Genomic DNA, 16366 nt, shown 5'->3' with positions numbered 1-16366 from the left:
TATTGAACCTGCAAATCTTCACTTGAGCTGCCTAACGAGTTTAACAGTTTATTATACTAGTACTTTTATTATTGTACTTATACTTGTACTATTTATTAGTACTTTTCAATATTAAACTCCACTGAAAAGAAGAAGTAAACGTAAAAGTAGATAATAGGTACATTAAAAATACATAAAAGATAAATTTTATAACAGAGGTATTGAAATTTAGAAAACGTAAATATTAGACGTTTCCAGTATTTTATCAAACCGTTCCGTATCAGACCGACGTTTTTCAGGAACCGCTCTTTACTGTAGTTTACCGGTTTACCGGTGGCTCGCCTGGTATGTATTTGCAACGGAATACAGCCTTAATAAAAATCCAAATTTTCAAAACAACTACATACCAACCCGTAACCATAGCTTCCTCGATATATCATTACATACAAGGTATTACTTTTAAATCTTATTATAAAATTTTTTGAAACGTTTAAAATTGTTTAAAAAATTATTTGTAATGTTTAAAAACAAATAACATGTTCTATTTAGAGCAAAACTGATTTTTTGTGTTTCGCCTGTATTGTCAAAGTACAGTCTTGACGTAAAAAAATATCATTTTTACTCCTAATAAAACAATATACTATTGTTGAATTAAATAGGGATTCCAAATTCTAACTAGATGAGAAATTTATGTTTCTTTTTTGGTGCGATTTGATTTTTGTCATGGTTCTTAACTGACTAGTGATGATGTTCACTGGTTGGGCCAATTATCTTGAAATTTGCTTTAATAAAATCTGTATGATACCTATATGTATATTGCTGTGTAGCTTTTATATTCAGGATTTACAGCGAGAAGATTAAAGGTTATCTTTTATAATGTATATTTTATAATAATACAGAAGCTCTCGAAAGCTTTACCGATCTAAGAGCTAGCGACGTTTTCGAAAGAGTATTTTAAGACGTCTGGCTCTTTCATATATCTTTTACTATGCTCTCTGAAACAGCATGGCCCGTCTGGCTGCCGATACCTGTTGCGTTCACTACTGCGCATCGGAAGAAGTTCCTATATTTTTTTTAATTTAATCCTATGACTTCTAGTATTGAATATAAATCGAACATGTCTCCATAGCGCAGTGCGTAGAGTTTCCGACTACGAACCGACGATTCAAAGTTCGAATCTGGGCAAGGGCAAAGAGTTTTTTATTTTATTTTCGTTTATATTCTGATAGTAAAGTATTAAATAATTCTGGTGATTCAAAAAAAAATATTTAATACTTTACTATCAGAACATAAACGAAAATAAAATAAAAAAGTTTTTGCACTGACCCCGATTCGAACTCTGACTCCTCGGTTCGTAGCCGGAAACTCTACGCACTGAGTTATGGAGACTCGGTCGGTTTATATTCAATACTAGAATTTAAAGGACTAATAAAAATATAGGATCTTCTTTCAATCCGCAGTAGGGAACGCAACGTTTACCGGCAGCCAGACCGACCGCATGCTTGTTTTTCCGACGTTGCTAGCTCTCGTACTATATATTGCTGTGTAGCTTTTATATTCAGGATTTACAGCGAGAAGATTAAATATTATCTTTTATAATGTATATTTTATAATAATACAGAAGCGCTCGAAAGCTATACGCAATATATCAGTATGGCTTTTCCTATCTTATGAGATCCATTATAATTTCCTTTTTAAAAATATTGATAGACAGTAATGTTGCGTGGCTTTTTTATGGAGATAGTATAGATACTCCATTTTAAGAGTATCGCTATGAAATGGTTCACTGACATTTCTCCATCCTCATTTCGTAAACATTCCACCGATAAGCTCTTTTGGATAAGGCGAAACCCGAAAACTTGATCGTTCTGAAGGGTTTTCAGAACCCTTTCAATATTATACGCTGTTAGAAATATACAGCGCCTGGGGTTCTACTTATTTTTTTCAAGTCGCTGATACGGAAATTGAACTCCATAAGGGATTTTCCAATTTTGTTACGAAAAGCTGTAACACATGGAAATGGTATCAAACTGGAAATGGAGTATAATAGTATGAACAGTTTTGATGGATTATTGCATATAAGAAAAAGGTTTAGTGTTTGTAATAACAATTTCAAGACTCAAAATAATAAATTCAGTCAAATTTATAGAATTTTAATTAACGATATAGTTTTTGCTGTTTTAAAATGTTAAATAAAATATTTATTTAGCTCAAAAATAGTTATCGGAAAATGCGATACTTGAACAACAGCAAAATATATGACGTTAATCAAAATTAATAATAACCATCTATCAAAGAATGAAATCGAACTGGATTAACAAACAAAAAACAAACTAATTTTTGTTTTCTATTGATCCAAATATAAAGAAGATATAATATTAAAAAATAAATTTATACATTTAGCAACACATATTTGAAATAAATATACAGGGTGTCTCAGATTTTAATGTGACAGCAACAATACCATAAACCAATGCGTTGATGTTAGTGGTTATCAATTCTAACAATTATTGTAATTGTTGGTACTAACCATTATTATTTAATTTATTGTCCAGAGTGGAGCGAATAAATGAATTTAATTTTTTTCTCAAGAAGTAAGCAAGATAGACAAAAAAGTCAGGAGACATAAAAATGATATTTTTAATTACTAAATCCAAAAATAATATTAAACTTCTAAAAAAGCAGTGGCGTGCCTATTTTTTTCCTTTTATAATTTAACAGTGATACCCTACCGCCGCCCATGGCCATTAAACTTAAATCTAATTACATCAAATTAAGTCCCATAGTAAGTATTAAAAACGGGTCCAGTTATATCAAAATCTATTAAATAGTTTTTCAAATATCTTAATTTCTTTTTTTTATGTAACTTTAACACCCTGTATCTCGAAAAGGAAGCTTTAAATCTTACAAGTTGATATGAACTTTTTGTTTTATTTTTGCAAGTTCTATCGTCTATTAAATTTTCCCGATTAAAATCTGAGACACCCTGTATAGTCGGTATGTTGATAAGTATATTAAAAAGAAAAGTAGGTATATTAAAGTATTATAATCAAATCCATACAAATTCTTTTGAAGAGTACCAATCAAGTAATATAGACAAGGTTACGGTAACTAGAGAAATAATATACATCTATTGCTTAAATTTATTGATTTATTGCTAAATAACATTTTTATTTTAATATTATGATTATTAAATTCGTCGTTATTACTTATTCAGAAAATGGATTTTTTTTTCGTAATTAAATAGTTTCTTTAGCCTCTTACTAAATAAGATTGTTTAGCGTTTGAGTTACATTTTACGGATTTTTTCAATACAGAAACCTAAAAAATTACAAAGTCATTTCCAATCCAAACAAAAAGGATAACTAATCATAACAAAGAAAATATTGACCGTTTAATGTTGATAATTGATTAACGATGTTGGGGGTATATCACAATAACGTGAAATTGATATGCACATACTGTGGCATATCTTGAATTTATAGGAAATCTAATTAGAATATTTACCGAGCCAAAAATTATACAGCATTTTGCTTAAAATATATTCAACTACATAGTTTGAAAATAAGCAAACGGGTTGATCTTTTAAACTAAAAAAAATATTTTAAAATTATCCATACTATTTATTCTCTCTTCAATTTTTCTCCATGGCCGAGGATTGTGTGTTCTGTGAGCTTACTTATTGTTTAAGACGTTCTTTGTAGGTATGATTAAACATAACAAAAAAGTCATTTACCGCATATAGGGCTCTCTCCAGTAAGTATGATTTCAGCGCTTTGCGAAATGCGGGAAAGAATGAAAGTGACTTAATATTCAAAGGCAGATGATTGTACATTTTTTTACTTTTTGTTTACTACGTTTTATACTTTTTTTTACTTTTTGTTTAATACGTTCTTTGTAGGTATGATTAAACATAACAAAAAAGTCATTTACCGCATATAGGGCTCTCTCCAGTAAGTATGATTTCAGCGCTTTGCGAAATGCGGGAAAGAATGAAAGTGACTTAATATTCAAAGGCAGATGATTGTACATTTTTTTGGCATTGTACGGTATTGAGCCTTAACTAGTTCTGAGCTCGGGGTTGGCAGATAAAGATCGTGCTCGGCATTCCTAAGTGGATAGTTGTGAGATGGCCTTTCCGGAATAGCAGATATGTGCTTGTGGATTAAGCAAACGGATTAAAAAATGAATAAGGAAGGAAGAGTCAGTATAGTGGTGTTATTAAGTACAAACGGTTGTATAGTACTTTTATATGACAAAACTCTAGTTTACCTTTTTTGTATAATTACATCCTCGTCGTTCTACATGTTGATAAACACTAAATAAACTTATTACAAAAAAGGTAAACTAACCTTTTTTGTATAATTACATCCTCGTCGTTCCACATGTTGATAAACACTAAATAAACTTTCGCTCTTTAGTTGAAAAATGAAGTCTTTTTGTAAGTCATTTTGTTCGCATAGTGCATATGGAAATATAATACTTTGTACGTTTATTTCAATTGACTTTTACAAGACACTTACCTGGCACAATGGCAAGAACACTTCTCCGATCGAGTCGTCCCTGGAGAATCGATCGTAATCGAAGACATGGAGATGCAACACTCTGGACTGCAATTTCTGAATAGGGAATCCTTCGAAGTAAAAGGTCTCGTTCCATCGGGGGTTCAGGGTTCGCCGTTTGATTTTTGTTTCGAGGCGGTGTTTTTTATCTGGTAGCAGTGTAACCCGTACGTATGGATCGCTTGTACCAGAAAGATCTTTGGCCGGCAGATCCTTACCCTAGAATGAAAAAATAATAGTCTGATTAATTTACTATTTAATATAAATACATATTTAAAGAAAATATAAAAAGAAAAAAAAGTGAGAGAAAAAAGGTGAAAACAAAAGTGACAAAAAAAATAAAAAACAAGATTAAAAGAAAAGAAGAAAAAACAGATTAAAAAAAATAAAAAGCTATTCTTCTCTAGTAATGTTTCAGTTTATCTAAGAACAGTTAAAAGTTGAAAGAACAAATTATACAATTTTTTATTTACCGTTTTATAGAAGTTATTTTAGAAATATAAAAATATTTTGTACAGAGTTAGCATTTTGGTTTTATCCTACTTTTGATTGTATACAGGGTGTTCCAATATTCCGTAGACATAGAACTACTACGTATTTTTGAAATCAAAATAAGTTCATTGGATACAATTTACCTCTATATAAAAGTACTTTGTTTGTTCGCTAGAGGGCATAAAATTTCAAAAAAAATAAAAAAATACAACCAAAACAAAACATATTTCTTCAGATATTTTAAGAACCGTTATTCCGATCTAAATGAGATTTTGGGTGTCTATATGTAACATTTGGCTTTCGCAAAAATCAAGAAAAAGTACGGGAAGGGTGACAACTTCCCCCATCCCTACATAAATTTTAGTATAAATATTTTGTCAAATCCACCGACAACAGGTTTTCTTTTCGTGAAATGCCCCCCCCCTAGTATTTACTATATTTTTTGTGTCTTGTAAAAAAACGCTACATCGCATAGTTTTTGACGAAAATTTTTTTTCCAAAGCAGATCTACAAAATATATCGAGAGTTAGAATAACTATATATTAAATAATAATATTCAATAAAATAAGTTAATTGCGCATAATTTGCCTTTATACAAAAGTGCTTCGTTTGTCCGTTAGAGGGCATCAATCAAAAATAAACTCGAACATTAATTGATTTAAAAGTTATAGATTTTATGCGCCTCCATAGCTTGAAACATTTTTTTGGAAGTCAGTTGCGGATTTTTTTTTCTCTAAAAGTATGCACGGTGGCGTTTTTTACAAAAGACATAAAATGTAGTAAATACTAGAGACATTTTACGTTCACATTTTACACATTAAAACAACATTAGTTTTGTTAGTGTTGTTTTAATGTGTAAAATGTGAACGTATTTTGTCTGATGATGCTCGTATGAGCGAAACACGTGTCACTATTTAGCTGAATATAATCGTTGAGACTGAGACTTTGAGTCTTTTTTCTTCATCTTTTTAAATTAATGGGTGATACTTTAACAACTGAAAAAATATAACGTTAATCAATATTAATAGTAACTTTCTAGCAAGTATTGAAAACGAAATGGTAATATATTACCATAGAAACGCGTTTTGATCTTTAGTGCTTAATTTCCTCTTCTAAAACCATTGCGAGGACATACTGTAGATAAAGCAGTTAAATTCAGATTGGAATGTTCGGCTTCCCGCCAAAAGTTATAATTGTTTTACATCGCATCCGCTGTAGGGTGCTTCTAGCGATTTTTAAAAACAGCCTTAAAGACTAACCGCAAGCAAGGACGGATAGAACGTAGATAAAAGATATAAATTTAGATTGGAATGCTCCGTTGCCCGCCAAAACTTGTTTTGGATCGTGTACGTTGTAGGACGCTGCTATAGCGGTTGCTAAGAACAACCACAAACAAAGACAGAAAGCATTTTCTCTTGTCAAAGTCAGTATCTTCAAAAATTTTAGTTTATAGAAAGTGTATCTCTCTCTCTCTGTCTTTATACCTACAAGAGGAATGCAGTGGTCAGGTGATGTGTGAGGTTTGTCTCCATAATTCCCTGTCTCGTGCTTCATGTACAAGCATGTGTAGTGGCTTGTGGGTGATTTTTGATAGCTCCATCGGGAGGGCGAGCGGCCTATTGGTCATTTTCCTGGAACCTTGCGCTGTATAATGAGTTTTTCCTACAGTCAGTATCCCTCCTCATAACGTGACCGAAATATTTAAGTATATCTACGTGACTGTATAGAAGTTGAGAGACGTTCTGTGATGTTCAGTTCTTGGATTATGGATTCATTGGTTCGCCGGGCAGTACAGGGAATTCTGAGCATTCGTCGCCAACAGTACATCTCAGTTGCGTCATTTTTTTTAATTTTTGACTCTCTCATCGTCCAGGACTCGGAGCCAAACATTAATATAGGAAATATCAGGCAGTGAACAAGCCTTTTTTTAAGTGTTTAGATATGTTTTTGTCTCGCCATAGAAACACCTTTCTATTTTTGAAACACCTAGGTATTCTATCTCCAAAAATAAAAAAGTTACAGTCTATAATAAGAGAGAAAATACTCATACTGTACAATTACATACATCTATTTTAAATCAGGTTGTGGCGATAATAACTAACTGAAATAAACTTTCATATAAACAACGTTGAGGTGGTGACCTAAATTTTATTGTGCTTAAGCGATCAATAAAATGTAATTCCTTGGTAATAAAATAGGGTAAAATTCTTATTAATGAGTGACGTATAATTTAGGTCATAGAATATATTCATTATGCTTTTTAATAGCGGTTCTACATTGTGTCAACTTTATTCATGGTTATATTTGATGGATTTTGAGTAATAGAGCATGGCTTAACTACATGTAAAATAAAGGTAGTTTAGATTAAATAAAAATATATATTTTAGATTAAAATAGGAAGCTAGGTTGATTGCCTAGGTTGCCTTTTATAAAAAGACTTAAATTTGTGTAATGATACTCCTCGAAAAGTAAAAATAATAAAATCAATTAAACACTTAACTGTAGAGAATAGACAATTAAAATTATAAAAACATGCCAGGAATTACAAACAAGAATTAAAGAAATACCCAATAAAATATCTGTTGAACAATATAAAGAGGCTACGCACAAATTATGTCCATCAATGGACGTAGCAAAATTTGTTAATATTCAAATTTCGCTAATTAACAAATCAGCTAAAGGAAGAAACTGATGAATTTAAATATATATATCTGGCGATATACTTTTCCCGGCCAAAAACATGCCAGACGCTCTTGACAAATCTATTTTGCCTTCCACGTCCAGAAGTTTGCCTCCAAATAATATAACTAATAATAATATTTTACTGAACCAGGATAAAATAAAAATACCGTAGTTTTTAAGCGGTTTATCAAAAAATGAATGTTGGCATAGAAACAGAAAAGTACGTTTATTTAAAACAGATTTTTGTAAGGCTCATATAAAACATTCGATTCCTTTTTTTACGGTTCATGTGATATATTAGGGTCTCGGTCAATAAATAATATTTTATATTAGAATGGATATTCTAAAATATTAGGGCTTTGGAACATTAATAATGATTTTGAAGGGCTTTACGGTAGAAAAAAAAACGTATTTATATGATTATTTCCTAAAATAACCATGTGAAAGAATTTGAATAAAATATTACAGCATTAAATTTTTGTTCCAGGTATTTTAAAGCTGATTAACCCATTAATTATACAACCACCTCAAATATTTTGTAAAAATTACAGAATAAATTTAATTTCAACCAAATTAAAAAGTTCTTTATTAGAAAGAACCCTTCTTAGGGAAAATTCAAATTAAGCGAAATGACCAAATTTCTCATCTAAAAAGTATAATAAAATGCTTTAATTTCTGAGATTGTTCCGAAAGATACTTGGAGGATTATCATATATCACCAGCTTAAGATATTAACAGAAATGGATTATAGCTATTAATGTTAAAATTCGTTTTAAAAATTTAATTTATACATTTTAAGAAAATGGCATTTAAACACATCGGTAAAACAGCCTCTACACTATGCGGATAATTCTTCGAAGCAGGTCAAGGTCGCGTTTCGTCGCCCAACTTTGTCGCATTTCGGTTTATTTCCAGTTGTCTTGACCCACTTCGGTTTGCCTCGACCTACTTTCGATTCTTAAAAGCGCCTGAAAACTACTCGTGAGAAGGGCGTTTCCTGTTGCCTCGTTCAATTTTATTTCGTTTTGAGCTATTTCCAAAACGTGGTGGTATCTGTACCCGAGGCAAAGGACTTTTTTTTTATAAATCTCAGTGAAATAAGTAAACCTAGACGTTTCTAAAACAGCTGTTGTTATGATGATATTGCGTTAATTACATCTCGTTTTATGTTGATATATATTCCACAAGATTAATATCTGAACACGCGTTTATAATAATATGTAGAGTAGATATTTAAGAACAAAACTTTTCACTCAATCTGCAGGAATATAATTACAATATGTTTAATATTTAATTTTATTATAATGAATTAGTATAGAAAGTTGTATGTGTTATGTTTGTTTACGCGGCCTTAATTGATTAATATAACAGTAATATTGCTTGATGAGTAATACTGGCAACATCGTCAATATAGCGAGCGGATTGAACTCTCTCTCTCTCTCTTCAGTCCTGACCCCCATTAGGGAATGTAGTAGTCAGCGTAATATCATGGATGCTTTTTCTCCATGCGCCTCTGCCTTTTATCATCTCGATGACATCGTGCATTGGCTTCCTACAGCTAGTCGTGATCTGGTCTATCCATCGAGTCGAAGAGCGGCCACGTGGTCTACGTCCCTCCACCTTGCCTTGAATTAAGAGTCTTTCCATATTGTCCGGACTTTTCCTCATTATATGTCCAAAATAGTTTAGTTGTTTTAGTCGGATTTTACAGGAAAGCCTGTTGGTAATATTAAGTTCATTTATAATGGAAACGTTTGTACGGCGTTCGGTCCATGGGATACGGAGCATACGTCTATAACAATACATCTCGGTAGCATCGATCTTCTTACGTTCCGCCTGCCTGAGAGTCCACGATTCGTAGCCATACGTTAATATTGGGAGTACCAAACAGTTGACTAGCCGGTTTTTGATGGCTCTTGAAATCTGGCGGTCTTTCCAGATCTTGGTACAGTCTCCCAACAGCTACCTTTGTCATGTTGCACCTACGCTTCACCTCTTCTTCCGATGTGCCTGTATTTGTCAATTGTGAACCCAGGTATACGTCTTAACAGCTTCAAAGCGGTCGATGTGTCTTATATTTGGATGGTTGTTATGTTGCCTATCAACTATCATAATTTTGGTTTTTTGTGTATTTAGTTCCAGACCGAGCCGATTGCTTTCGTTTTCTACCCTATTTACTAAATTGATTAACTCTTCTTGACTGCTAGCGAGTATTGCTGTATCATCTGCAAAGCGTAGATTATTTATTTTTTAGCCATTTATTGAAATACCTCCTTCCCATGTTTCTAGCTATCTTCTTATGATGTATTCTCCATATATGTTAAATAGTAGTGGAGACAATATACACCCCTGTCTGACTCCTTGTTCAAGGGAAAATTCCTTTGAAGCAGAATCCAGTATTCTAATTGATCCTGTAGTGTGCTGATACAACTGGATGATAAGTGAAATAAGGTGTTACGGTACCCCCACTTCCTTTAAGATTTTCCACAGGTGATGCCATCTGACTTTATCGAAAGCTTTTTTATAGTCTACAAAACAAATATAAAGAGGGATGTTGAATTCCCTTGCTTTCTTGAATTGATTCTTTGAATCGTAGATTTGGCGCATATTCAGAAGATGTTCCCGAGTGCCCCTGCCCTTGGTGAAACCTGCTTGTTCTGCTGAAATTTCTCTTTCTAGAAAAGCTTTCAGTCTTTCATTTATAATTTGCAACATTACTTTACTGGCATGTGAGATGAGGGAAATTGTACGATAGTTGCTGCACTTATGTATGCTCCATTTCTTGTGCAGAGTGACAATGGTGGACTGTGTCCAGTCGTCGGGCCATTCTCCTGTATGCCATATTTTATTACAGATCAGATGAAGCATTTTTAATCCAGGTTCTTTAACGGCTTTTATTATTTCTGCTTTCATTTATATTTGAGTTTACTGCTGAGAGTATTTGCAGAAATGTTTTGCAAAATGTTTCAGGAAACAATGACAGATATATTTCGTAAAATATTTCGGGGATAGTGTAGAGGCTGTTTAAAGCAGTTGTATTTTAATAAGGCGCGGTCTCTTCAGTTATAAATAAATTACTTTTATCTAACAAATAACCATCTAAAAGATAAACAATCTAGAGCCTGATATCTATAGGATATAACCATTTGGGTATTTTCATACAAAATAATCCAATAGATAACAATTTGGAGGACGGCCGCCTACGGACCGGTAGACACTCAGTAGAGAAAGCGACTTGTGTCTAGCCCTAGCAGGCAACTGTTAAGCCCGACCAATCACGTTAGAGTTTTTGACAAACTCGAATGAATTAACACACTCCAAATAACCACGCTAACCAACCTGATTGGTCAAGCTTAATAGTTGACTGCTAGGACTAGACACTTCTGAGAAAGTGTTGCCAATATAAGATATCTGAAATTGAGATGGTTATATATGAAAAGTCGATACAACAGACAGAGACATAAACTCGGAATTTCAAATCGTTAGATTAAAAAGTGAGGTTATTGTTCAGTTGTCAAAAGAGCGTCAAAATGAAAATATAAACAATAAAATTCAACTAAAATATATTTTGTGTTCAACTCCAACTAGTCCTATTATGGTATAAGCTATTTAAATTTACCTTTATGGAAAAAGGGAAAGATAATTCAATTTCAGCAGTAGTGGTGGTGCAATAGATCTATTGATGGAATGCGATTTATAAGAAATTAAAACAAAAAAAATAATCTGTAAGTAATTTATAGTTTAATTACATGATATTACTGTTATATTTATTATATTAACATTTTAGTACAATTGATAATAGAAAATATGGAAGAAGCTGGTGAAGTGCAAGCAGAGATTTATAAATCAATCCTAAAACCACCATCTGGTAAGTTATTAATATTGAAAATTAAAAATAGCATAAGACTGTTAGTAATAACAAATATGTTGTTCTAGGGCTTCTCATAGTAAAGAAATAGGTAGGATAGCATCAATGATAGTAATTAAGGTGAGTTTTTATTTTATAAAATAAATAAATGCACTTATACTTTTGTCTTAATAATAATAAATGAATAGTACCTATAATAATTGTTACATTTACACATTATATGTACAAATTATTTAATAAAAAAAATTAAATAAAAACAATTTTGTCATATTACTTTTATTTTTAAGAACTCCAAGTGATGGAACTTCAAAAAAAAAAGAAAAAATAAAGGAAAAATCTTGTCTAAACAAAGTTGAACTAACTGGAATTCAAAGGACCACAATACAGATGTTTTAGCAAGGTTTAGCTAGAGAGTTACTTAAAAAACAGCATGGAGAAGAGATGTACCGTATGATCGAAAAAAACGGCGTCAGCAATGGCTATGAAATAAAGATTGCTGTCATTTCATATGTAAATTTATATGGGAAATATCATCGATCATCATTTCCCAGCCAACTGGACGCCGTTTTTTTTTTTCGATCATACGGTATAAGGTACATAGTGCAAGAAATTAAACTAAAATTGTAACATAAAAGAAATAAAAGCAAATGTGAGTTGAATAACAGGTTTTATAAGGTTCCTGTTATAATATTAATGAATTAAGATATGCGAATTAAAAGTGAAATAAATAGTTTGATTTAAAAAGTTTTATTTATTTTTTACCTACTTTGGAGCTTTATTAAAAACTAGTTGAAGCCTGGCGCATCCGTCACGAGATCAGGAAAAAGAAATACTTTTTATTTTTTTTAATTAAATGAAAAACAAAAAATCCGGCGACGACAGTTTTTAGAAGAGCCATTTAGCTATCAGTAGTATTAACTTCAGTAGAGACGACACAGATAAACATTAGCATTTTATATAATATGTAGTAATGGTTTATAATTGAAAGGATTTAAATAAAATAATTTATAAATTACTGTTTTATCACTATTATCCTAACTTAATGCATTCTCTTCGTTCTGATGCTCTAACAGAACAGAGACTCTATTTATTTTGTAACAGTCCTTATAAAGTCCGGCACTAGCAACAATAGTTTTTTGCACCATTTCAATGTGTTTATTGGTGTTTATACCCCATACGTTCTAAAATGATTATAGCCTACATACTCAGAATAGGAAAGTCTTTTTCAAATAATCTAAAATCGAATTTATTGGAATAAACGAAATCTTCAATAATAACAATGTCTTGGTTATGTTAAGAAATTTTGTCAAATATCAAATAAAATCAATATCTCCTCATGCCTTTGCTCATGCGTCAAATTTTTATCCGACTAATAAAGCACTATTTGGCAGTTCGGACGCCAGATAGGATATCTGGGAGATAAGTTTAATTTATCTAATAGGTACTGTTATCTATAGGTGAAGATACGCGTTTTTCTGCTATCCGTCAAATAAAATATATCTGGCAGATTATAACACACTATCCGTACCTGAAAACACCGGGGGTAAGAGGTAAATAATTCATTAAATTATTATGTAATTAATAAATAAACTTTTTTTCATACAAAATAAGGACAACTTTTAATATGTTTAATCAAATTAGGTAGGTGTTGTAAAAATTCGTGTAAACTGTTTTAAAAACCACAATTTCTTCGATCAATATTCATTAATAATTTCGATGTGTATTTATTTTTCGCAAATAAATCGACGTCGAAAATCTTTATTTTCTGCAAATATTATTTTAGACATAATATAATTGAAAATATTTCAAAATCGGTTCAACAAAAATTTTTCAAATCCAGTGCTAGACTATAATATACAAGGATATATAAAGAGCAACAGCTCTTAAAATTAATGCGTTTTTAAATTGAATTGAAATCCCTCCGGTTATGAAACCAAATAAGAATTTTTCTCGCTCCCAGGCTTACAAGATTGAGTAACAATGTGGAGCTTTAAGACTAAAACCTTTTCCGGTATGGATAATGGCCACGCTGCACGGCTTTCATGTTCTTTGACAATTCTGATTTTTAAATTTAAATTTTATCACAAAATATGTTTTGTCCAGTGCCTTCTATTAAAAGATCAGCCTACGGGCGAGATTTATGACGTCACGCCAGTTAGATATAACGGATTAATAAATATGTTGTAGAACACATGGAAAACATAATTATTCCTCAGATTTTTGGTTTGTATTTTAAAAATGATATAGTTTACATGAAATATACATAATATACAGTTAATAACTACAACATATATACCTATTTATAGTAATAAATACTTTGGCAAATAAACTATGAACCATACAAATGCAGCAAATGTTCTACAATGTACAAATAATGTATAGGTACATAAGATAATGGGTAAAATGTGAATATATTTTAAATGTTGGGGTTTGAAAATCGATCTAATTTAACAAAAAACATTCAATATCTACTAATAGTGATGTATTATTATTTGCATTCACAAAATTTATATGTATATTTTGCAAGTATCAATGTTCGAAAAATTATATTTACAAATAATACAATATTATCTAAATAAAGGCGTCAGCGATGGGTATGAAATGAAGATCGCTGGCATTTTATAAGTAAAATTATTCTAAAATTTTTGATTTTCTTGGGATTTTTAGGTTCGGGAAAAACGCGGATTTAAGTTTTCATTTGGGTTTTCATTATTTTTATTTGGTTTATAAAAACGTTTCGGCTAACTATAGCCTTCATCAGTGTTGTGTCATATGAGAAAAATAGTGTCGAATATAATCCAAAAAATTACATATACAATATAATTCACACCTCATAATGTTTACTGCAATTAATAAACTAATATAAACTTATCAAAAGATGACCACATATTTTTTAAAATCATTATTCTTAAAACTAAAATTATCTACATTCTCTATGGAGTACGCAGTAAACATTATGTGTGTGGTGTGAATATTTTATATGTAATTTTTTGGACTACTTATATTCGACACTATTTTTTTTCATATGACACAACACTGATGAAGGCTATAATGTTAGCCGAAACGTTTTTTTTTTAAACCAAATAAAAATAATGAAAAACCAAATGAAAACTTAATCAGCGTTTTTCCTGAACCTAAATCCCAAGAAAATCAAAAAATTTAGAATATTTAGAAACAAGGTTCAAGAATATCAAATTTTCCAAGATTGTAAAATTCTAGTTAATTATTTTATGTGTACAGTTATTTAGGGAATGTCATTGATGTTCATTTCCAAGCCAACTAGACGCCGATTTTTTTCGATGATACGGTATAATTCTTACGTAAAATGTAAATAACATTAGACCAATTAAAACAAAGAAATATGAATTTCTTAGTATTTTTAGTAACACCTTTATTCTTAAAACTTAATTTTGTATTATGCAAATATACCAATTTTATTGTTATTTTATTCATATTGTATTCAGCCATCACTTAAATATTTGATATTAATTTGGAATTATAAATAATCAACACTATTCATTAAAAATTACTGAACAAAAATATATATTATGCTTGACAACTTGACATACATTATATATCATCAAACAAAAACACATTCTTCTTTTAAACTGTATCAGTCTTGTCTTTACAAAAATCTTTTTTAAAATTTGAACTCAAAATAATAATCTTTTTCATGATCTTAAATACACATATTCTTTATTTTTCCCTAGATCATAATACCTACTTACGTGTTTGAATCTATCGAAGCTGAACCAACAACACTTGGAGTGGAGATTCCACAATATGAATAAAATAAACATAATTGTCCAGTTTTCATTAATACCATCATGGGAGAATATTATTTTTAAATTTATTAAAGATATTTTCAATAGAATTCTCTTGATTTATAACTCGTACCCACTTTTCTTGCTCTTCCGGACACTTTAGGCTGCCTAGTATAACTATCCTTTCCACCAGGAACACAACAAAGATGAGGCATAGCACCAAAAACACACTCCACTTAAGCTTTATTGATGAATTGTTAGAGTCTTAAAAAACACACACCAAAATCACGATGAGTAAAAAATGTATGGGCACTTTTAGGTTAAATCACTTACACAACGTGTAATTTTTCTATTTTTTTATGCGAAACCGAGAGTGACCATATATCTGGTAGTAGTTTATGTCACTTAAACACCAAAATAATTAGTATTTTGCACTACAATAATAAATAATACCAAAAATCATAGAGTTAAAACCAAAAATCAACCGACAAAATATGAAACGGAATCTAACCCAATATCTAAGTATGTACAGCTGATGAAGTAAACAAAAGTCCGCCCCCAGGCTGATCTTTTAAAGAACGGCAGTGTTTTGTCTAATTAGATTTAGACGTTGTCTCTTTGTCAAGGGAGTCAAAGAAACAAATTACTGGTATTGTTGTTTACTGTCAAGTGAAGAATAATTAAACTTCGAGACACAGTAATAAAGATACATAGATACACCGTCAAAATTTTGGATCGCGAAATTGTTTTGGGTCGCGACCGTTGTAAGCGATCTGGCGCTTCTATAGCGGTTGCTAAGAACAACCGCAAACAAAAACAGAAATAATTTTCACTTGTCCATATCTCTTGTCAAAGTCAGAATCTTCAAAAATTATAAAATCTTTGAAAATCTAAACCGCTCTCATTGAACAAATTCCGAAAAGTGTTTAATACGTCCATTTTCAAAGTAATTATTGCTATCTTGTGAGTTTAATTTAAGTTTTATTTACTCAAACCCGTGATAATTGTGAAAAAGTGGC

The 16366-nt window shown here is 31.1% G+C and overlaps 1 protein-coding gene across 1 annotated transcript in view; it reads right to left on the bottom strand.

Annotated features, from left to right (window-relative positions):
• Positions 1–16366, bottom strand: part of LOC115876632 (synaptotagmin-7) — a 656049-nt gene that overhangs the window by 30171 nt on the left and 609512 nt on the right. Inside the window, exon 5 of the mRNA XM_030892482.1 lies at positions 4503–4760. Coding sequence (XP_030748342.1) covers positions 4503–4760 — 258 coding nt within the window. The remainder of the gene's footprint in view (positions 1–4502; positions 4761–16366) is intronic.

This window comes from Sitophilus oryzae, unplaced genomic scaffold (assembly GCF_002938485.1).
Source record: "Sitophilus oryzae breed Bouriz unplaced genomic scaffold, Soryzae_2.0 scaffold_1059_pilon_pilon, whole genome shotgun sequence".
NCBI classification, from domain to species: Eukaryota; Metazoa; Arthropoda; class Insecta; order Coleoptera; family Curculionidae; genus Sitophilus; species Sitophilus oryzae.
This window is presented reverse-complemented; position numbering and strand designations above follow the sequence as displayed.